Source organism: Pogonomyrmex barbatus, unplaced genomic scaffold (assembly GCF_055798465.1).
Source record: "Pogonomyrmex barbatus isolate J1 unplaced genomic scaffold, ASM5579846v1 scaffold1, whole genome shotgun sequence".
Taxonomy (NCBI): domain Eukaryota; kingdom Metazoa; phylum Arthropoda; class Insecta; order Hymenoptera; family Formicidae; genus Pogonomyrmex; species Pogonomyrmex barbatus.
In genome coordinates this window covers 25,850,283-25,875,792 of record NW_028297098.1, presented here as the reverse complement: position 1 = coordinate 25,875,792, position 25,510 = coordinate 25,850,283, and the positions used below count along the sequence as shown (strand labels likewise).

At 41.0% G+C, this 25,510-nt stretch overlaps 1 protein-coding gene across 1 annotated transcript in view; it reads left to right on the top strand.

The window, feature by feature from the left end:
• The window catches only part of retn (retained), a 114,981-nt gene that overhangs the window by 58,367 nt on the left and 31,104 nt on the right, over window positions 1–25,510 (top strand). Inside the window, exon 4 of the mRNA XM_011639323.3 lies at window positions 24,876–24,948. Coding sequence (XP_011637625.2) covers window positions 24,876–24,948 — 73 coding nt within the window. The remainder of the gene's footprint in view (window positions 1–24,875; window positions 24,949–25,510) is intronic.

Below are 25,510 nucleotides of genomic sequence, written 5' to 3'. Positions count from 1 at the left end.
GAAAAATACATCTGCTTAATTAGCTTCGTGTTATAAATAAAATTCCATTTGCAAATCTGCGAGTTCATATGCAAGTTCGGCGGCCAACGACTCGACGGCGACCAAGGTTAATGACTGTTACGCGCGCTGCGCTTTTAAAGGCCACTTCGAAGAAACGCGCCGGTAAGAGTAAAAGTTTTAGAATTTTATTTGTGCGGCCAAATGTTACGCGTGGAGAGACGACGAATCGAATTCCGCGATTGATTGAGCAAAATTGATTTGATTAAAATAATACTGTAGAAAAATAATATTATTTGTTTTTTTAATATTCCTTGCGCACGTAACGATTTATGGAATATCATTAGTTTCGGTCTTGTTTCATCTATCTCATTATCTCTCGTTTTTTTTTTCTTAATTACCTCTATTATACCGTATTATCGTAAAACACATCGCCCTATCGCACTTTGTATGCCCTATCTCTTGTATTATTCAGCATCAAAAATATATTATTATCATATCATTAGTTTTCGCGCGAACATTGCGGAGTGGTATAGAGAATGCACGCGTGTGAGGCGGGCATAATTTGAGGGAAACGAGAACACAGTAAACAACGACGATTTCGATCGGGCCCTCGGGCATATTTGGAAGTCCGTCGTGTCCCGATCGTCATATACCTCCGAGGGGGATACCTTTTTCTCCGCTCATTTTCCGCCGTCTCCCCGAGATCTTTATCGCACAAAAGACGACTCTGCTGTCTCCTACCCCGTCCCTCCTCTCGCCTCCTCTCTCCCTCCCTCTCGCTGACCCACCCTCCGTCTCGGCGTGCACGGTTTCGTTTCCGGGCTCGGCACCGGCGCCAGGACCGTGAAATCGTGCGCGCGATCGCAAATAAGTTACTTGGAATTTTTGACCGCAAGGTCCAACCGTAATTAGCCGACGCCTCCCTCGAAGGGCGCTCCCTTCTTCCGTGCGCGTGTATTTACAGATCGAGGTCGCGGGCATTTAGCACGAGCATTAACTCGTGTGCGTTCGGATGGCTCGCCGTCGGCGCGACATCGGGCAATTTTCTCACACGATCGAGATCTCCTCTCTCTCTCGATCTCCGCAGGAGCCACCCCTCTTCCACTCGCCTTTAATCGACTTCGATGGGATTCTGTTTGGAAGGCCTGTGAATGTCGCCGCGGTATCTCGTTAGCGTCGCATTATCGCACGACTCTGGAACATCAATCTTCTTTTTAATTGTCCAATCTAGAACTAAAGGTACTCGCGGAGTAGATACAATTTTACAATCCATTCGTCCGGAATGCATTAATCACTTAAACTATTAACCTTAATTGCATCACTTATCTTTGTCACGCAAAGCATCCTGATGAGTTCATCCTCTTTATGTCTCTCTCTCTCTCTCTCTCTCTCTCTCTCTCTCTCTCTCTCTCTCTCTCTCTCTCCTCCTTCCTTCTACGATATAATTTCTTCGCGAAAAAGACCATAGAATTTTCAAGGTGGAAATGTTTTATCACAACCAGGGTGTGACTCCAATCATCACACGAAGTGTCGACTCCCTGCGTTTTCATTTTGTCGAGACATAGTCCATTTAACGTCTCTTTTCGAAAGAAAGCGTTGTTGGTCGGCCAGTAGGAAGCGGTATATAAAAGAACGAAGAAAAAGTTAAAAAAAGAAAAAGGTAGTTTGCAAGTGGAAAGAGAGACCGAGTTTTTAATGCGGTCTCGTGTTACAGGGCGACACAACGAGCGTTATGTTGTCACCTTAGACCTTTACGAGTATCGCCTTATACTTTGTATATCGCGCAGATTAAATTTACGATTGATCTGCTCTAGACGGCCGAGTTCTCTCTTGTTTAAATACTATTACGACATTGAAATCGATAAGATAAATTATTACACGCGTTTATTTACGTAATGTACACGCGTAATCTAACGGGAAGACATCGATAATAATATTAATCATTGCGTAACGGCTTATACAATCCTTTTTCTATTTAAATGTCACCTCGAGGAGTCCAAATCCGCATTTCGCGTTCCATACAAATTCCATACAAATTCCTGATTTTGTATCCTTATTACCTGCTATTCTTCTGTCTATCTATCAATCGGAAAATCGCACCCTCGTCATCCTTTTTTCTTTAGCTTCTTAGGGCAGGATTCCATTATATATTAGAATATTTCTAGAAGAAAGAATCGGTGTGCGTGATTAATGGCTACTGTGTGACAACTTCTCCTTTATTATTTTCGCATTTTTCTGTGCAGAAAAATGAAAATGGTAAGACAGTGCACCGGAGAAAGAAGAAAAGGAGTTGATAAACGTACACCGCATAGAAACGCACACCGAGAAAACACGCCGGTTCGTGACCACCGCGCTCACACGGGACAAAACAATATTGTCGGGCTGTGCACCGCTATGCGCGAGCTCCGACTCTTTAATATTACACCGAGAGCATTGTTTTCAGCACGAATCTTCGGTCCCGTGTACGTGCCCTTTTCGCTCCATTCGTGCCGGTACGCTCCATTCCAGAGTCCCGAGAGACTTTCTATAAAGCCGACGTGCGCGCGAACGATCGGCCACCGTCATCGTCACCGCCGTCGATTATCGCCGATTTCCGCCCACGCAAACGTACACCGTTTTTTACAGACATAATGAGAAACAATAACGTAACAATGAGTCTATATTTAGACATGTATCATCATTACAATCACGAGTATATCCGGGATTTTTTTCTAAGAGAGGAGGGATCTTATCAATTCTGTTAACACATAAACAATAATTTGTTGCGTTAATGAATCGCTTTTTTCGAACTATTTTAAAACTTAGAATATCTTCTCGTGGGTAATTTAAATTTCGGAGGGAGTTTGGACCTCCATTCTCTCTTGAAATTTAAATTTTAAAATCTAATATTTTTCTCATTCAAAATCAGATACGAGGAGATATTCTAAGCTCTAAAATGTCTAAAAAAAAAAACGATTCATTAAAAATTTTGGTGTCAACAGAATTTATAAATCTCCCCATCCCGAAAAAGAAATTCTGGATACAATTCTGGACATCTGGATGATTATGATTATTAATGTAAAATAATACATTTGATTCACAACCGTGAGCCGAGAATTATAACGTTACGTGGAAGAAAGGAAGACAATTCTCTTTTGGTAGAGTCTAAAGAGAGGGACGGCCTGAAGGAGAGTATCAGTGATGCGGCGCAACGTGTTAACATTGTTTGAAAGCACGCGACTTTGATCTGAGCCCGGTTGGCGTACATCAGTCGAGTTTTATGCTTACCTAGAATTTCGCTCCTTTCGCTGACGAGTAAACATTCGATCTTTGGTGGCGCTCAACGATTTAGTAGGGCCCTCGAGAAGCTCGTGTTTCGCTTGTTCCTGTTTTGATCGGACCGATGTGGCGTTAGGATGGAAACAAACCCGCCCGCGCACGTGATTTTGTTTGACGTTGTTGATTTTCAGAGCCGCGACTGGCACCTGGTCGCGACTTATTTAGAACGCGATTAACTTCGGTCATTGTTAGAAATTTTTCGCGAGATTTCCTTCCGGGATTCATTCGCTAATTATTTTCGAAGAGACCAGAATTTGAGCGAATCGATGAGTATATTTTAGTTTAGTTTAGTCGTTCACCGAGACCATTACTTTTAACATTTTTACAATTGCTCCGTGTTTATCGTTTATGGAATGAAAGGTTTTGATCTAAAAATTCGGTCGGGTACAAAATTTTTGAAAAAAATGTTATTAAGCTATCAACAATCAATTTGAATATTCCACATAATTATTCGAAAAATAAAATTACTTCTATTGTAATGAAATAATTTTTTTTTTAAATAATTTGGACAGTTTTGCTGGATTGAAATATTTGTTGGAAGGTGTCACGTTACGCTGAGAGTTAATTAGAGTTAAATTGCATATTTTCACGCTGAATTAATTCGATTTGATTTTCCACGTGACGAAATCTGATCTTGCGGTTGAATTAAAGAAGCGTATGCTTTCGGACATGTTTATCGGGGTGAGGTTGTCGCTCGCAACTCGATCGTCCGGCTATTAAAGGGGCCCGCGTTCTCACGAAACACGAAGGGATATTCGTGTTATGCGTAGCAACGTTACGATACACGTATACCGTGCGCGCGCCTCGCGACGGGAGTGTGCATGGGGCGCCCTTAATGACGGGGTACGAGTCGGGTATAATGCGCGGGGCGGACTTTGGCGCCTCCCTAATCAATTAATCAGCAAATCTCACTTTTATCTACGCCGTGTAACCACGTCATTTTCTCCTTCTCACTTTATTAAGGGGACCGATTAAGGGTCTCCCTTCATCCAAGAGGGAGATCGTTGGGCCATCTCGACAAGAGGCTTAATTGCGAGCGATATAACATCCCCAGAGGGAAACGTCCCGAACGGAAGTGGCTCATTCGTAAGACGTGTTATCGCTTTATCGATTTCGCATCGTCGTATCTGTTCGTTCACAGCGGTGATCTCCTCCTTGAAAAAGCATTGCATTGCCTCGCTAATGACTAGATTAGTGCAATTATCAAACTAATTCCGAAATTTACGTTACAACGCTCGAACGTCGAAATTGAAATGCCGCGTCGAAGAGGCTTAATAATGATTCGCGAAGAGAAACGGTCCATCGGCCACGACGCTGCTGCTGTTCGTTATCGTTGAATTAACGACTCGTTTCGCATTCGCGCGACGAGGCACGCGGGAAAAAGGATGGATAAACAGGAGCGAGATGGAAGGGAACCGCGAAACAATAACTCGCTCTCGAGCAAGTCGACGTGGTGAAAGAAAGAGGGAGAAAGAGAGGGAGATCGGTTACGTTTCGAGGGGGAGGTACGGATGAGAGAAGTAAAGAGGAAGAGACGAAGATAGAGAGAAAGAGAGAGATCAGCCCCGTGCTCTGCTCCTCGTCCGTTAATGCGTTGCCACGAAGATCTATGGACTGCCCGTAGTTTATATGCTAATCCGTAAAGAGTGTTAAATACTCGATCATTTATCACGCCATCGCTTCGCCTCCTCGTTCTCCCCGCGTCACTCCCCCCCCTCTCCGCCGTTCTTCTTCCCTGTGTTTCTCTTTCCTCCCGTTGCTGCTCTCTCTCTCTCTCTCTCTCTCTCTCTCTCTCTCTCTCTCGCAGGGTCCTCCCTTCGCGTTCAGACGCGCAACACACGGCGTTCGTAACCGTCGAGTAATTATTAGTTTTCGCAATTTCATCGTCGTGGCGAGGTCGATGCTCGGATCGACCGCCCCGACGTGGCCTGAATCGTCGTCGCGCGAATCCCCCGTGATCGGCGTGGCGCGGCGGTGCGGCCGAATTTACGAGCGACCAAGACGGTCGATCCGCGGGGATGGTACACCAGGGATGTTTACAGCTCGCGGATTGGCGGCTCCGGGCGCGAGATTTACGACTCGCGCCGGATAATCCAATAAGGGAGGGCGCGACGAGAGGCGTGGGTACGAGTGACGGAAGCCTGCCAGCTCGCGCCCACGTAAGCATTCCGAGGATATACTCACACGTACACCGAATCGTGTGTGTGTGTGTGTGTGTGTGTGTGTGTGTGTGTGTGTGTGTGTGTGTGTGTGTGTGTGTGTGTGCGCGTTATCGTCAGCGGTGGTAGGTAAGCGCCATCGGCTTTCGAGGCGGCCAGACCGCGCCGCAATAACGTCATGTCGAAGGTAAGCACGGCGAATGATAAATCACGGCGAGACTGCGCACTATCAAAATACGCTCGTCAAACCCAACCAATAAATCTCTCCCGAACGAGATAGAGAAAAATTGTTCGGCGCGTCGCGATACCAAATTGGCGAATTCGCGGAAAGGAAAATGCACGGAGAATTGTATGACTTCGCGTACTCCTCGCGCGTCGATTTTTACATTGTTCCAGCATGGCCAGGCTCTGTTATCTCGTTCTGTGTAAGAGATGTGCGATTTGAATTGTACGAATCGAATAGAATTGATTTTTACCTGATTCGATTACATTCGATTCCGAATTATTCGAAAATTTCAAATCTAAAAGGTTCAAATATAAATAACATGTGACACGACTGGTGTGAAAACTGGACTTTTATGATATAATCAGTAATCATTTTTCTTAAAACTCAATCTAACAATAATTATGTCGTTGAAAAATATGTTTCAACGATTCAATTCGGACACGAATAAAGAAATAAAATTCAAAAAAAAAACTTTGAGTCGCACATTTCTAGTATACACGTGTACTTGCACTTTCATCCTCGCTCGGCGAGCGTAACGACGCGATGCACGCACACGCGGACCCCAACTTTTCGTACTCACCTACTTAACCTGCACTTACTTTACGCACTCATTGCGCACTCGAGAGTCTTCTCGGCGAGGCAAGAGCAACGGGACATCTAAAATTAAGCGCGCACGCGATCGACGAGCAGTTACCGAGAATCACTCGAATGTCTCGCCGAGACGTGGCTCTTCTTACTTTTGTCGCAAGAGTCGTTTAAACTCGGCTTATTCTCGAATTAGAATTCCGTGATCTCTCTTTGAAAAATCTTTAATTATTTTAACATCGCAGACCAAGGTCTTTTTTATTTATATCGAATTTTTTTATTTATATCGAATCCTACATAAAGAGAAAGATTTTCTTTATATTTTGAGAAGATTTCTTTATATTTGTATTCCTATTTGTTTGACTTACAGTTGTGTGATTCAAACAAATATAATCTTATATGAAATATTTATATTTTTGTAAATGAAAGTATCGCAAATCATATTATTTGATAGAAAAAACACAATTATTTGAAACAACATATATATATATATATATATATATTGATGAATATAGAGATTTGAAAAGTTAAACAATTGTATTTTTTAGTTCAAACAATAATATATATATTATTCCAACGAATATATTTATTAAATTTAAAAAAATATTTCTCTTTGTGTGTAAATCTGCGAAGAAGATTAAATTTTAATGCTCTAAACAATTTTAATTCATACTAACGATGAAATTTGTGTCCAAAACTTTTATATGGTGCCTTTATTACATACTTAATTCATCAAACATCTACCTTTTTCTTTTGTGTGAGGCTCATTATCTGGAATTTGAGTTTGATTAATTAGGTTTTGGTTGGGACTACTACATCGTCTTCTTCTCTCCGAAAAGATTAGAGTCGTGATTTTGACCTGAATATTCCACTATAATTTATCCTTTTTCACGATAGTAAAATATAGTTTCTTAGAAAAATAATTGATTTATTTATGGTTTAAAAATATATTCCTATAAATATATATATATATTCTTAAAAAGAAAAATTGAAAATGAAATGCTTTTGAATTTTGTTACAAAAGAATTCTTTTGCCCACATCTAAAATTTCCTATCCTAAGTTCTTCAAACAAATTTTATTTTAAGAAAGACAAGAGAAAAGGTCCTGCTTCAATTTAGCTGATTTTGAAATGTATCTTCATGAATGCATGAGTAAAATTATATATCTTCATAAAAACTACATTCAAATCTTTAAGAATTTGTGAAAAAATCGAAATTTTTCTATGACTAGTATATTATTTAACAATTTTTTGACATCTTTTGACTTAAGTAAATGCAGTTGAAGACATAATGGCCTTGATTATTACACAGTACCTCAAATGATTAATCAATCCAAATGATTTCAAAATTTTTATTTTATTATTAATTTTTGTAAAAGTAACATGTGCCTGAAGCTAATTCAAAATCTATGCATAGAACTATTTTGTAATAAGCTACATCAAATGTGCGTTTCCATTTCTAGTTTTTCTTTTGTTTCTCTTAAAGAAAGGATCTCTTCATAATTGAAAAGATTTTGTAACACTTTCTAATTATCGTAAAAAAATCCGATATTACAAAGATGGTATAGTTAGAAAATCAAATTTTTAAAATGTGATTGAAAAATATATCCTTTTATTTCGATAATAGATAAATAACTATATATCTGGACAAAATTATGCCTAATGAACAAAGACACGATTTCAATTTTAAATATATAATTATTTATTGATTATCGAAACACAAAGTGAATTTTTGACATATTTTCCAAGTCTGTCGATTATAAATCTTATTTTATTGAAATTATTTTTATTATAATGTGTTTTGCGAGAACCTTTATATTTTACTTGATATATTAAAAACTGTCTTACTACGTTAGTAGTTAAAACTAACTAGCAGAATTTTTAAGGCAAAACCTTTTTTCAGGTAGTAGTCAAATTACTATTTTTCTCAATATCGTGTGTACTCCTCCAAGTTTGGTGTTACTTTTGATTTCTTACTTCCGGTGTGTTGTATTCTTTTATATTATAATTCTTTTATATGTAAATTCTTCATTTTACGTTTTATATGATTCAAAGAAGAAGTTTCTGAGAGGTTTTGATTTTCAAAGAAGGAATTTTCTGAATCGACCTACCATTGCGCTAGGGTCGCGACGCGGGAGCACAGATACATTACCATTATTTTTCATCATATCCATTTATATTTTTTTACGGGTATCCAACCTGACGTTTGAAGCAACAAGAATTGTGTCCGCCGATGTTACTTCAATTATGATATCGATGGCCGAGTACCAGGAACCGGTCGCATTTTTAAAAAGTCCGAACCACCGCGATTCAATGCTATCCGAGGCGAGTGTTTATTCGCGTCTCGCCGATCATTCCTTCGTGACACGAAATGCCATACAATTGCACATGATCGCGCGGAATATAAAACGAACGTCTCACGTATCCCTCGATCGTGTTGGTTATAAACGATCATTCTCGTAGCACGCATACCAATATACACACGGATAGCTGCACCGACCGACAAACAGACGAAGATCTGTTATTGCACTCGGCGGCGGGTTGGATAATCGCGTTCTGCAGGCGAAGTTCAATTCCCGGAATCGAAATATTCCTTGCATGCAATATTCAAAATAACCTACGGGGATCCGCGAGAAACGGCCATTCGCTTTGCCGCGCGTTCGTGGAAACTTTATGTTAAACGGAGAGAGCGTAGCATCACTATCATATTGCCACAATTGGAATGCTTCTCAGATGTCACACATACTGTGGGAAAAGCGGTTTGTTCATCAGTACGAAGATTCGAATTATCTTGAATGAAATATTTGTACCTTACACCTAGAGCTGTCTTAAATATTTCTGTTAAACTGTACAAAAGATGTAGATCTGTAGAAAAGACGTTTTCCTCATTTATCTTCAAAAACTTTCTCTTAAAGAAGCATCGGAACTTTCATTCAAGTTTCTTCATCTTTTCTTTGTCTTTCATTCTTTCAAAAACATTCAAGAATTAACACTTTTTAAATTTTGAAATCTTAATAGCAAAAAGAGGGTGGATTTAAATGTACACAAAATATATGCAAAAACCGATTTTGTTGAAATATCTAAAAATTTACCTGATAACATTATTACAAAAGTTTTTGATATTTTAATAATCAATTTAAACATCCAACAAAATTACTTTCAAATTTATATCAGCCAAATTTTTAAATACAAAGCAAAATTGTTCTTTCCGTGTATAAAGAATAGATTTCAAAAATCCGATAAAAAAACAGCGGAACTGTATACATTTTTTTCATGAGAAAGATATTTTATAGAAAAATATCTTAATGAAGCGTGAGGGAAAGTTTGCGAGAAATGACGCAGGAGGAATGATTATTGATTTGGCATGGTTGTATTTCCTTGTTACATTACTTCTCTCCTCTATAGATTTTTATTAAAGTCATTCAGGTATTTCATTCATGTAAAAGCTTCATCGCTTTCTCTTTCGAAAATCTACTTTAAATCTACTTTCTTTCTCGAGAAATTTACATAATTTTTGCAATGCGCAATGTGTGACTTATATAATTTATCGCATAATTTACAATTGGACAATTTATTATACTATCGACTTATACACAACTCGACTTATACACAGCTCGATCAATTCATACAGTGATCGAGCGATGTCTATAATTTGCGAAAAAATGTGCGCGGCACAACTCGCGCGATTTATGCGATCGCACAATACGGTGATCAAGTAGTCTGATCTCTAATCCGCAGCATTTGCAAAATATATCACACTCTAATTTATAACGGAGAGACATATTCTTTCGTGTTTAACGTCTCTGTGACTCTCTTGAAAATTTCTCTTGAAAAATTCGCGTGACCCGTACAACTGTACGTTTCATAAGATGATTAAAAGATCCAATATATAACAACCCTAACTCAGATTCTGTATACATTATGTCAACTACATTATTAGGTGATATTTTAACTCAGTGCTATTTAAGATTTGTAATTCTAAGCCATAAACGTAATAGGCCGTGCGTTTCTTATCTTAAGATGAACATATGAAGGAATAATTTTGCCAGGATATTTAAAAATTTTCATCAAGTACAGATCTGAAAATAATTTTGTTGGGCCATCAAAATAATTATGCAGGACGCTTAAGTACGATGATTGTAGAAGTTTTTAATATTCTAGCAATCAATCTATATAAATATTTTGATAACAACCAACAAGATTATTTTGAGATTTGTATCTCAAAAATCTCTAAAAACTTTAACTTTATATCGTTCCCATTATTAAAAATTAAATATCCACCAAATTATCTCACTTTTTTAAAAAGAAATCGTGTCAGCTTGATCGAAACGAATTCTATACGCTACGTTTATGTTCTGAGTATTGATAAGTGTCGACATTTATGTTTATTATTCAAAAATTAATCTGCCTTATTAATTTCACGCGACAACTCCGTAAATTATTTTATGTAAATTTTATTTGCGGTATTACTTCTCCTTTATCATTCACTTAATCTTAACATTCACTTAGTCTTAATTTTAATATATTTTTTAAAACTCTATTACGAGTCGTCCTGAGCGCATCTCGCTTAAAATGACATTATTACTCGTACCACTACTATAACACGCTGTTAATAATATTACCGAAATATAGTAGCTTACTATAGCGCTCGCGCGCTCTTTTATCATACAAACGCGCGAGTGAAAGAAGCCGAAATAGAATCCACCGTCCAGGGGAGCAGTCCGTAAATGAGCAGAAGAGGAAGAGGCACCCGTGGCCGCGGCGCGGAGACGGGGGAGGGGGGGCGGAGGGGGCGGAGGGGCGGAGGGGAGGAGGAGGGGGCTGAGCGAAAAGAACTTCGGCCGGTCAGATAATCGCGGGCGTTAAACTTTTATAGGCCTGATTTTCATTTATATGTTAAACGCGTCATAACTCGGGAGTTAGAGAGAAGGTGGTTGGACGCGGTTGTGTTGCGTGCGTGTAAGTTTTGTTCTCGGCGGTACGCTCTTGGTCTCAGGTGGCCGGTATAAGAAGAGGAGGGGGGAGGAGAGAGAGGGGCCTCTCGCGACCGTTCCCCGGTGGAGAGGAGCGGGGGAGAGTTTTATTTCTAACAAATGAGCGGCAGGCACGATCTTTTTATAATATAAAAAGATCAGGACACATATATACCCCGGCTTCCCTCGGCCGGGAGAAAGAGAGAACCGCGGCCCCGCTCTTGACTAATCGTTTTTTTATGACTGGTAAAATATCACCGTGGACACGCACACCTGTACGTGAGGCCCTGCTCTCGGCGCTGATGCTCCCGCTGACGCATACGAGAGCGAGAAGCGGAACTCGGTGCATCGGCACCAACGGCCCGATCTCCTCGACGCTCTTTTTCGGGGCTACGCTTTCTTCTCTTCTCGCTCACGACGATCCATCGTGCTCAGATCAAGATCTTCGGACGAGAATGATACGTTGTAACGTCCGACACCTGCGCGTGAAAGAAATCTATCTTGCGCCCACGAGAGAAATCTATTTTGTTTGCTTTTCTTTGGCTTTTTTTTTTCAGTTTTTACAGAAATTTTTTCTCGATAATAGTACTGATTTTTTAATATTCGATGAAATACCGACACGGCACGATATTCTTGATTCTCGTGCATCGTTCCTTTTTTTTTCTTACGTACACGTATGTGTGCATGCGCGGCACTTTGTTCTTTTTTTTTTTTTATTTTACCATCTCTCCTTTGCTCGCTGGTACTGAAGAGAAGAGACATGAATTCCAGTCAAGATGAATTTCCAGGCAGCACGATGCCTTTTCAGAGTGCACAACAATATAATATGTCGAAATCCCTTTGAAACGATGACGAAGCTGGTTGTCGCCTCGTCTTCTGCGAGAACCGCGTGACAAATGAAAGCGCTGGAATACATTACGCGCCACTTATCTTTCAAAAAATATAGACTAATAAGTAGACGGTGGTATAAATGGGGAGATTGAACGTGTGTCGGATAAAAGAAAGCGGGAGAAGCGGTTGGTCGCGTGAATTCAAATCGCGGGTCATACTAAATCCTTCTCTTGAGAAATCATCAAATTTATGCGCGGTGTATCGAGACCCACAGATACATGATAATAAAATCATTACTCATCATTAAGCCGTTGAACTGTCCGCCTTCCGAAAAAAATATGTTAATTTGCCTATAAAAATCGTATAAATTTTAACATTGTTCTAGCATTACTTTCCGAAACTAATTTAATTTGAAGACGAAAGCAATAATATTCTTGTCCTTTTGAGCGCGTTTTTTTTTTTTGATGAGAGAAAACTTTTCACTTAACATCTTAGTTTTCCGATATTTTTGATTTCCTTTTAGGCGGGACATTTTATACTAGCGCGCAGGAACGCGTTAAAATATGTAAAATATACCGCGTCTCCTGAGGTCTCGTAAAGGGACGCGATAAAAGTCGGACGATCCATTAAATGCTCTTCGTTCCGGTAACCGTTTAATCAACGTCGTAACGCCGTAATCGTGCTCGTGGTAGCGCTCTGCTATCTCCGAAACTATACTATAAAATCGGTATAAAGTCGCATAAAAGCCCATCGCCAGCTTCCTAATTTCTCTAAGGGTATAACGTACCAAAGATCCGGCAAATGTATATTTTTCCGAGACGATTCTCGTTGAAATAATTTACAAAAATGAAACCACTACGATTTCACGATACAACAATTTTTACGAGTACGTTCGAGAAAAGGATATCGAAAGAGCAGGACACGATACGGCGCATTAAATTTGTTAATAAAAACATTTCTGATACGTCTGTAACATAGGTTTTTACTGTCGTGTCTCTGAATCGTAGACAAGCGTTTTTACTTCCTTTGAAACCAATTCAATGTTTATACTGAAAATTATATTTTATAAAACACGTTGATTGTCCCATTATTATGTAACTACGTCCTCCTACGATTACATTTGTAATAAAAGCAATAATCAATTTCGACAATGCGAAGACGTATCTAAAGAAATGATGATACAAGTACAAGACGTCAACGACTTTTGACGTCTCCGTCACCTTCCGCTTGGAGACATCAACGCAAGCAGAAGAAAGCGCGCCAAAAGCTATGGAAAACTCCTTAGACGATTTCCTAAACTTCTATAATCGAACATTCGATCTCTGCAAGCAAATGAAAAGTATCAAATCTCAAACACACGTGTTTCATCGAGCTGTACCTAAAGTACCACCGATCAGAGGCAGAGAAGAAAAGAAGGAAAGAAAGAGGCAACGTGAGACCGAGGAAGAAAGCACCGGTGGTGGGAGTTGTCTTTGCAGGGCAGAGGTGAGAGGAAGGAGGACGGAAGAGGAGAAAGAGAAAGGAAGACGAAGAAACGAGCGAGGTGTCCGAACAAATAGAAACGTTCTCCTCGCTCGAGACTGCCCTGTGAGGTCGCCGGCTACATAGCACTGTCGTGTAAACACGCACTAACTGCCTCCTCTCGCCGACGTCGGCCATCGTCTCCATCTCGGCCACCTTCGTCGCACGTTCCGAGTTCCTACCTATCGCGCGACCACCGCCGCCGCCTCCTTCGCCGCCACCGATCTCAGTCGTGCCGCCGTCTGTGGCATACTCACCTCCATTGCCACCATCGCCATCACCATTGTCATCGCCGCCACCGATTTAAATCGAGTCGACATTTCTGCACCTTCACCTCCGACGCCACCACTACTTCCACCGTAACCGATCTAATAACGTTTTCAATTGCAATGGGTTTTGATCAGAGTTATCATTGTCATCACACTTCTTCCCTTTCTCCTAAAGCGAGACGGACGTAGGAGAATGCGAGAGAAAATGCATTGGAAAAAGGAGGAACGAAAAAATCGAGTGCAAGAAATGCACTATGACAGCATTAATTCAATTGAAAATGTTTGTTTTTTTTTTTTTTTGTATCTTCATCCTCCATCGCTCTACCTTAGATCTACTAACTTATATCATCATCTTTACACCTTCGACCAGTCAACCGTCTCGTTGAACTTGTAAATGACTCACTTTGACGACCGCTGAACGAGGACTCATGCCTTTCATATTAAGCGTCACTGGACCATTCCTCAGAAGCTGCAGTCTCTCCGTTTTATATTATGATTATCTTATATTCTACATTCGTTATCTTTCACCTAGCGATTCAGCGTTCATCGCTTTTTCATTTCGTAAAGAACAAATTATATGCGGACAAATTATATGTGAATTGTAAATAGCAATTCTCAAGACAAATATTCATATTATTCATAAATCTCACATGAATAGTAAATTGTGAATCTTGAAACTCGCAATAAATAGCGCAAATCACGCATAGTTTAATATTTAACGAAGTCCAGCGATCGTTATCTATGACTTGCGCTAATCGCCAACAGTAATGAACGAGATAGTCTTTTGTGTCCCAAGTACCCACTAAATATTAATGATACCTATTAGATCTTATAACTTTTCGGCTGTTATTGCCGAAGAGTTATAAGATCTGGCTGTTATTGTAAGATGTCGACACTCTTCAGTTTTTCGATAGCAAAGTGATTACATGGCGATCCCCCCCCCTCCCCCTCTTTCTCTCTCTCTTTCTCCTTTTCTTTCTCTCTTTTTTCTTTTAACGAACGAGGTCGAATTTCCTATGTTAGCAAACATATATCTCGATAAATTCTCATCGGATGTACCGCATCTTGAGGCTCGTTCTCGTGAGAAACAAAGATGGCCGTTGATACGGCCATACGCGAGAAACGGTGCGTTTTGTGTGCCCGTTCGATTAGCGTTGCGGTGCGAGTTGTTTCGCTTCCTCGTTAATAAGAGAGCTTGTAGCCTCGCGCGTTTCCCTTCCTCCTTCGTTCCTCCGCTTTCTTGTCCCCCTCCCATCTTTTTCTCCATCGACTAATACGACGCGATTCGAGGCGGCACGCATGATCTTCTCATGGCTGAACTCGAGTAACTCCGCGAACACAATGCCATTGCTGTTTTTGCGTGGGAGTATATTCCCATTCCTGGACGCTCGCGCGCGAAATGTTTCACGCATACACGGAAAAAAAAAAAAAAAGAAACAGTTTTGCCGAAGTATCTGAAAGTTTTACCAGATACAGATCTGAAAATAATTTCGCTGGACAGACATTATTATATAGGACGTTCGAATTGCTTCCTGAAAGATAAAAAATTTTCGCAATCCTATCGTACTCAGGTGTCTTACGTAATTTTTAAGGTTCAACAAAATCTAAAAAGTAAAATTTTTAAATACGTTCTTTCTGCGTACGGATGGGAATCCCTTCAGCTTCATCACGCAATCGATCACCTGGCGACGTGGTGTCGTGGTGCGGATTGGATATCGCTCTCGTGAGAGTTAATTGACTCGGGGCGCGGCATTAATCTCATTAAACGGCCCATTCGCATACAATATGAAATCAAACTCGGTGGAGCCGGGCACGGGTAAGATCTCTCTCGATCCCTCGGGCGAGAGACATTAATACCCGTTATGGCCGAGCGTGGCACGACGCGGGTTTCGCCGGTGCGAGTGCGGACTCTCAACGACGATGCAACGAAGCAGCACGATTCGATCGCGCGGTCGATGTTCTTCGCGCCCCTCCATTTCGCTGTCCGTTTTCGGAGCCATCCGTCCCTTCATTATTTACGTCTTGATTTATTATAATCGAAGCGCGCTCACATAGCTCCGTTTGATCCGTACCGAGGTGAGAGACTCCCGTTTCTCTTTTTTTCGCCCTTTCTTCCTCTCCCCCTTTGGCTCTTGCCTCCCCCAACTCTCTCTTCCTTTCTCCCTTTCTCTCTCTCTCTCTCTCTCTCTCTCTCTCTCTCTCTCTCTCTCTCTCTCTCTCTGCTGGTTTGGAGATGGTCCTTCTCGCCTGTGCACTTCGCGGTACAAGACCCGAAGAAGAAGGAGTTAAAAGAGTGGACCACGAGCAAACGGTCGAATGCCACTTAGAAGCCGTATTTTACGTCAAACGTCGCCAGGTTAATCGATCCCAGCGCATCCTTTCGCACGGCGTAATTTTATCTCTCGTTCGTGCCAGGACAACCAAGAACGTCCGTGGAATTTCTTGACTTGTATTAACCCCGTCTCTCAGTGACGTAGTCGTGACACGCGTGACGTCGCCACTTTAGACGCGTAACGTGTAACTCTTTATCCGGGCGATCCGTTTTAAATCCATCGAGAAATTTTGGTGCACGATTCTACGATTTCTCTCCAGAACACATTCGACATTCGATTGAATCTATTTTTCATGTTGACAATCAGATCTTTATCTCTCATTAACGATTCCGCCACTCCGAAGAGAACTACTAACTACGCTACTGTGCCGAATCAAATCGTTGCCATTATATCTATAGGATATTTTTTTATGACGGCCACACCTCCGGACATGTAGACAGAAGGATTCATCGCGACGACAGATAGCCAATATCAAGGTGTGGCTCCGAAACGAAAGGATGCCGTCGCGCGCGGCCTTTATCGCGCTATCGCGATCAAATTGGACCGGCTACCGAATTAAATTGCAGATCCCGCGGGTTGGGCGTAAATCTTCGGATGGAAGCGTCTCGTTACGAGGTCTGCTACGTCGAGAGCGCAGGTGTGAGAAAAAACGAGCGCGAGGAGCAACGACACGGGGAGATATAAGCTGCTGGCGATACGTCATTCGGACGAATCGTCCGGACGCGATAATAAAAGAAGAGCGGAGCGATAAGATGACTAACGCGTTGGTTAACGCGAATTTATATTAGCCACAGGCCGGGGTTTATTATCTAAATTGAATTAGCGCGCGCTAACGTACGCCGCTGCGGATTTTTATCACGGAATGCGGCAAAAAAGTTCGCCTTGAAAGCAGCTCCTTAATTAGGCTTAAACACGGCGGATCGACCGCGGCGTGCGTGCGCCTTGCATCGCGCATTCCAGATCGGACGATTTGTCATCGTGTAAATGTAACTTTGTGCCGAGGCTGATCACTATAGTCGCCACAGTCGGCCCGTGAAATTGTGCGCTCGACGTTTCGCCAATCGGCTTCTCTCCCGCCGACGTTTACGAGCAAATTAACCGCGAGTAACGAAGGGGTGCGACGGGCGCGCTGCATTTCCGGTTTCCCCTTCCGCTCCCCCCTAGCCGTTCTCGGGGAATCGAAGATAGACGATATTTACGGGCGAATGTCAGAAACGTCTTACTTAAAATTTTCATCGCAACAAAAGAAACGAAGCTATAATGCTCAAAGTATTCATAAATAAAGATTGTTTTATATGCACAGAAAGTTTTGCCGAAGTATCTAAAACTTTTTAGATTTTAACCTGAAAATAACTTTATTGGGCTATCAAATTGATTATATAGAACATTCAAGTTGGTTTCTAACTCTAAAAAGTATTTGCAGTATTATCATCATACTGATTTGTTTTACCGATAATACCGATATTTTTCATATCGACTTTTTTATCTTTATAGATTTGGAAATCCTTTTCCACAATTATAAAATGTATGCATTAATATGTGAAATTCGTGTCAAGAATGAAAAAAAATTTTTTTAAATTTACATTCTTGTTTACCATTTACTACTTTAATATGGCATTCAGAACTATTAGCGCCTGTCAATATTTGCTTTATATAAAAATTTTGCAGCCGATGCTTATAAAACTAATATTGCTGGACTAATAGATTACATGAAGAAACAACATTGCATTATTATTATATTAGGCTTAGACATCTAATGCGATATAAAAAATATATACAAAAATTTGTTCACATGTGTACACAAATGCATGTATGAATATGTGTACATGTATATGAATATATATATATATATATATATATGTATATGTTTATGAGTGGACACTTTGATGGAGTTCGCTCATCTCTCAGCAGTCCCTTAAGCATCTTACATAATTCAGCAAAACCGTTCTTTACATATAATAGTCTGTGAAATATCTTCAGTTTTTATACGAATGTCTGTGTTGAATCATTAAATGTTTCTCGATCGATTCCCACGTCCGCGACAATTGTGACCGCGACATAGATTATTCGATTTTATGTACTTTCCGGATTGGCAACCGCGAAAGAAGGAATCAACGTGAAAGGGTTACAGAGTAAACCAGGGGCCCTTTCGGAACATTTAAAGGGTTTATGGGCCACGGGTGGATGCGTTGGCCGCCCACAGAGGGCTTTCGAGCGGTCTCCGTTAAGAGCAGAGAGATGTAGGTAGGAGAGGCGAAAACGAAACAACGATAGCGAGGACGCGGGAAGGGAGGAAAAGGGTGGGGGTGGTGGAAGGGAGAAGTCAAAGTCAGTTGTCGGAGATTATTAGGCGGCCGACATAAAACGTGCTTAGGTGCGATTTAATATTTCCAGCTACGAGCATAAAATCCGACTCTATCGAGTCTTGGCTCTCCGAGGAGAGACCGAGAAGAAATGAGAGAGGGAGAAAGAATGGGAGAGGACGCAAAGGGACCACGGAGTATTTCGTTTCTTATATTTCTTTGTTGACGCCGACATCGTGAGGAGAGTCTACCACCTTCTCTCTCGCTTCTTTCATCGTGATGCATCTTGATTCGTAAAAGCTGTTTTCACAATTGCATTTTGATTTGCATAAAAGACCCTAGACTCATAATGGAAATGTTATGTCAAATGTTATATCAACTTTCATTTTCCGGCTTAGACAGTAACAATTCATCACTTTATGCACGAACGTGACATTTCTTGGAAAGGCAATTCTAGTGCTTCCGAAGCAGGAGACAATCGCATGGGGAGGGCCTCGATTCGAGTGAGGATGAATCGTTGGAAAAACGCCAATGATTTCTCTTGGAAGCTCGTCCGAGGCTAGATCCGTTCAAAGAAACGCGAGTGGATACGAACGAAACCTCATTCGGATTAGAGCCGTCCGGAGGACAACGGATGGGTTTTTCTCTTCCCGCGAGACGATATCGGTGGGATAAAGCCGATTGATTTCGCCCCTATAATGGGAATTCGCGAAGTGGATTCCCATCCACGTTATTTCGAGAAAGCGGCTCCGGATAGTGTCAATCGGTTTTCATCTCGTATTTTCTCATTTCCAGCAAAGCTGGCTGATTGTCGGCATTACCCGTGTGGTACGTTTTACCCCATTTATTAGTTTTATCTTATTTTTATTCCAGTGTGTCATTTACCGACATGGCTAGCTATATAGCTGTTAGCAGCTAGCATCAGCATTTTTCCGATTTCATTTAGTTTAACCTTGTTTTCTCGGAACTGTAGCACTTTCTGGAGGCTGCAATTATCGGGCGTCTCCCTCCCGATTGTTCCATTATGTCGCATCCGCGCCGCATAATTGTTCGAATGCGAAGCGAACTGAAATACGAATAAAAGGCGATCTCTCTTTCTCGCATTCAAGCCACACAATGTAAAAGAGACGTTTCTCATTAATCTAAAGGAGCGTGAATTTATTTTATACGAGTGCTTATGTACCGAATAATAAAATTCATTTAATTCGTCAAAAACACGATCTTTAAATATTTACATCTCTCTCTCTCTCTCTCTCTCTCTCTCTCTCTCTCTCTCTCTCTCTCATTCTTTTCTCGTTCTTATCGCGTCTACACGACTTCTTGATGCCTCTATCGCCGTATTTCTTAGGATCCTTCAGAAATTCCTTTTCAAAGACAGGTGCTTCGTGTTGCGTCAAGTCTTGGAGCGTGGCGTGATTCGAGATGCGGCGCGATAACCAACTCGCGCGGGTGGAGTTTGCTGGGCGTAGCGGCAGAGGAGAAGGCCCGGCCTCTCTGCAGCCCCCTACGGCCCTCTGCGGCCCTTTGCGGCCTTCTGCGGCCCTCTGCGACTCTCTGCAGCCTTTCCGCGGCCTCTCTGCGGCTTTTCTGCGGCCTCTATGCGGCGCTATTCTAGACGTTACGGAGATTTTATAGGAGCGTAACGCACCAGCGGCATTGTATGCGCCGCTCGACGTCATAATGATTATAATTGCCTTTGCTATCTTTAATGTTCTGGAAGCGGGTAGCGGCTATTATGGCCGCTCGTATAACCCGCTGCCGATCTTGATATCCCCACTTGAAGTTCACCATTTCCAACGTCCACCGGATATCTTCCTTATCGCCAGCGAATCGAGCCTGCTCCGATTTTAAGTTATCATCAAAAATATTTTCTCAAAGTTTATTTATTGCCAACTTATGCTTTTGTACTTCCGAAAGAAAATGTTGATTGAACGAAGACATTATAAGAACATTTTCTTAGTAAAAGGAACTAAGAAACTGGAAACATCTATTTGTAAAGCCTTATTTGATCAAGAGAAAGATACGAAGATTGTGAAGATGTGAAATTGTATCTTGAGATTGTTTTAAATCTTAATAATAAGATAATTTTTATTTAAATAGAAGATAGCGCAAAAGTAATTAATTCTTGGATACTGCAGGGGACATATTTAATGGATTTTTTTTATTGTAAAATGATAATTTTATGATATTAAACAGGATAGGATGCTTAAAACCATTTTGCTTTTATATGCTTTTAATAACCTTCTTTGATTAGATAATATATACGCACTCATAACACTTTATGTCCAAGAGATTTCTCTAAGATGAAGTTTCTTGTCGTCGTAATTGCATCACACTATATTCGCACTTTAACGATCTCTTGAATTCTACAGAAAAGCAAATACGACCGTCGAAGGAAACGAGCGATAAAATTTTTATCTGGCTTTGCACGTTTGTCGTAATTCAAACAAACCTGCTGCGGGATTCGCACAATCGGGCGAATTGAAAAATTATTTAATAATTATCTCTCCATATATATATATATATATATATATATATATAAAAGAAACTCAAAGGGTATAAACTTTCAATCTTATAATACTCTTATATATACAAATTAATTTTTATTTTTATTAATAATTATTTTTTTTTTTAAATAATATTATAGTCTTACAATTTCAATATAAAATTATATATTTTAATATCAATAGAAAGGATCAGTCGGCAATATTAATTTAAATTGAAATTCATGAATAAATGTTAATTTTATCGTTTAATATAATATAAACATAATTCATTATTAACAACGTGACGGCTTACATATCTTCGCATGAAGATACCGTTTCCCCATAGTTTCTCCTAATGCTCTTATCCGGTGTCTCTATCTCGGGACTCGAAACAAAAAGGTCGGAGTGCATTACGTAAGGCTGCACCCGCTTCCGCTTCACTCGAGACGCGCCCTTAAGGAGATTTTACGGCCGGAAGTTGATCCCTTGTGCATTCGTGGAGGCGGATGCGACGCGACGGTGTATCGCGAGGGGCTTTTCATAGTACGCAGATCCACAATTATGTAAAATAATAAGTTGAGTGTAAGTCCAAGCTAGCCGCGCCAATGTTTTTCCCTCCTCTTCCGAGCGAGGCTTGACAATGAAAATTTCACATTATCATTATCCGTTTCATAAGAGTGTGAAACTCAAAAACATTTATGTTATATTTTGTAATATACATACATATAACATTGTATATTATATACATCTATATAATATACAAAAAGTTTTGGCGGTAATGATTTTTGATACACAAAAAAATTAGTATTAAATCAAGAAAAATAGTTTTATATGTAAACAAGAATATTATAATCTTCTTAAAAATTTTCTTGAATTTGTATTGATGCAAATTATTTTTACTCGAAATTAAAAATCTTCTATATGAAGATTATAATATTCTTACTTATGAAAATATATATATATCTTAATTTAAGGTTAATTTTTTTTCTCATGACTTCGCGAATACTCATTTTTTATATTTGCCTTTTTCACTCGTTATGAGAATAAAGTTCGACGTTCTTTATCGACGTTCTTTATCCAGGAAGAAAGCGGCCTATCTCAATCTCTGGCGCGATGGAAAAAGTCACACGTCGATAATCATTGCTCGTAAAGCTAGCGACGTGTGCCGCGTTAAGTGCGCGTGAGAGAGCTCTTCTTACTCCCCACGTTCATCTCCTCTATCGCGTTTCGCGTCTCGAGGTCATAAAATTCATCGCGCGCTGGTTCGAGAGGCTAGAGCGAAGAGGAGTTAGAAATCGGTTCGACGATCTTTATGTCCGGAGGAGCGCGTTTCGATTCGTGACACGTTCGCAAGGTGTCCCACTTCTGCAGCCACGTTAATATTTAACAAAATATTCTCCGATAAGTTTAAAGCCGACACTTGGAGAGTTGATTGAGGGCTCTATCCTTTGTTGCGGAAATCGAAGGCGTCTTACGACTAATTTGCACAACGAATAAGCCCGACAATCCGCGAAGAGAAAAACGATAAAAAACAAAACTCACTGATTAAAATTGTCAAGAAATGTCGTTCTGTTCAATCGAGGGTGATCATTACCGGACATTCTTCCCGAACGCGCGGTATGTGCGTATACCTCAGTCGCCATAATCACGGCACCTCCGAGTCCGTTAACGTTACTAAGCACGCGTACATCGATCATCGGCGAAGTCGGGTCTCCCCGTGGCTGCCCGAGACGAAAGTCGTCCGATCAACGGCGGTCGTATCAGGGAATTATTATTCACCGGCCGTCAGTGGATGAGAGAAGGAGAGGGCGGGGCCGCGGCGCATGCATCATCGAGAGCAAATTCCGTTGCCCCGTCTTTATTTTACCACGGTAGTGAGGTACGCACGGGCGGCGTAGTAGGAAACGAGCGAGCGAAGGAGAGCGAGTGAGGAAGAGAGAGAAAGAAGGGAGAGCTACTCCTCTCCCCTGATCCTCACGTGGCCGCCGTCAGTCCGCTTAACTGTAGATCAATCAATATACCTTGCTTGAACCCTCAGCCTCTATGCTCCATCGTCCCCTCCCTCCCTTGCCTTTTACTTCGTCCTCTCCCTCCGGCTGCCCCTAACGAGCTCATCGCTCGTGTAGCCAAAGAAAAAACACGAGAAAATGGTACAAAATGGCCCTTGAGAAATGCTGTCCGTCCATCCGTTCGTTTCTTCGTTCCTCCGTTCTCGCGATACGCTCGGCGGCGGTCTTCCTCCGTCTTCTCGAGGGTGGCGCACGGTGGCGCACGGAGGAAAGGGGGGGAGGGGGAGGAGAGGAGAGGACAAAGGGGTTTGTCGCGGAAATTGAACGGGGAGTATGAACATAAAATGTCTTCTCTTTCATTGATCAACTCCGATTAACGATCTTGCACGTGGTGGCGATCGCGTCGGGCACCTGCCGCCGCGCTACCGAGAAACCGCCCGTTCCGACACAGCTGTATACGCGCATCGTGCGTGCATACTGCACATATTTCGTTTTGTCAGCATTTTTTCCCGGTGACAGGCGTTGACGTTTACGTCTTCACATGGGCGTCGCGCTCTGACGTATTACTTTACATTTCTGCGTCCCGCCGAACGGGGCCATTGTACTCTCGTTAATTATATCGCCGATAAGAAAATGCAAAAATTATTATTACGAAAGCGAAAGTTGGACAATCCGTGCGAGTAACGGATAATTAATTAGCTTTTTCAGGTGAACGCTTTATCATCTTACACGGAGAGGCAGTTTTGCTGGTGAATCTAAAAATTTTTTTGGACCTTCAAAATCATTATGTGGGATGTTTAAACGTGATAATAATGCTTTAAAAATTTTTGAATTACTTTTATCTGTATCCGGCCAAATTTTTAGATTTTTCCGGCAAAACTGTTGTAAAGAAAACTCGATGCGATTAAACGAACGTATATTGCAGCGAGTCTCGGTTGCAATTCGAGCACGTAATATGCACCGCTGTTTTGCCGCTGTGTTACCTTTGTTTTATTGTTATTTTCATAGTCCGCAAATGGGCTGTAGAGGGAAAACTAGATGGGATAGACGGTGAATAGACGTAAGGCGGCGAATTAATTATTATTTCGCCCTTGGGGAGAGACAGTGTTGCGAAACACCGCGCGATTAGTTGAATGAAATTTATCGACGCGGCAAATGTACGAGTCGAGAGTCGAGGCCGGAGTCGAGTTGAGCAGAGTTGAGTTGAATTGCGAAGAACGAGAAAGAGGGGAGGGTGGAGAGGAAACAAGCTCGTAGTTGCTTGTCGAATGAGCGTTTAAGGGATGTAGAAAGCGCCAGAGAAAAAGAGGATGAGGAGAGACACGCATGCTAGGAGAAGAGAAAGCGAGGGTGTACGGGGCATATTATAAAAGCAATTAGGAGGTCTCAGATTAGATATAGCACATCGTACATAACAAATATGATAATACGGGCCGCTAGCCCGAAGGGGGTTTGGCTTTCGTATGGTCGGCGAGGGTTTCGGGTTATGAGGCAGGTTAAACGGAATCATTAATAATCGGAGCTAACTAATCTGCCTGTCGCTATGAGCACACTTGTTTCACTCCTGTTTTTATTACCACGCCGCAAGGTAACGTTTTATTCTCCCGATCGGGAAGGGGGAGGCCATTGCAAAGGGGGGAGGGAATATCGCGCGATTATAAACGCGCACGCGACACAAAAATGTTGATTGCTAGCTAATTGCATCGAATTGTATTACAGAGTGCCGTACAACTGTGACAGAGATGTGTTTGTCGCTTACTCATCTCGATTATAATTAATTTAATTACTACACTCTGCACACTACTCTGTATTGTTTGTCTTGCTAATTACAATGTGATTTATTTTTACCTCTCTTTGTTTCAGCTGTACGAGTTGGACGATAATCCTGAACGGAGAGTATTTCTTGACGAGCTCTTCTCTTTCATGCAGAGTAGGGGTAAGTCCATCAACGGAATAGACATTCCGGTGTTAAATAAAGCGATCCAATATAGGGTGTCTACTATCTAAAAAAATTTGGAAAATTTGAAATTCTCAGAGAATTTTCTTGAAATTGCTTTTGAAAATGAAATTTGAAAATTTTATACAATATAAAATATTTGCTTTTTAGAATCCTCATAATTTCTTTCAAAATTTTTCAAATTCAATAATCAAAACTCGAGTGATTCTTAATTTTATTTTATTTACATACTTTTATGAACGGAAAATATTAAGGATTTTGCACAATAAATATATATATATAAATACATATTTATCACCATAAAAATCAGGGTATTCTCAGGGAATTTTTTTTCGGCTTTGAATAGACACCCTGTAATATGAAAATAATGCACGACACTTGGCACGATCTCTGTGTACAAGCGATGAAGTAACAGTAATGGAGTTTATATTACAAATATTGATCGTTCCCTCGGCGCGTTTGCAAGGACGACTTTTCCAGCGATAAAAATTTCCCCTTTGACGAGATTCTGTCAGTATTTGCCAACTTTACAGAGGCAAAA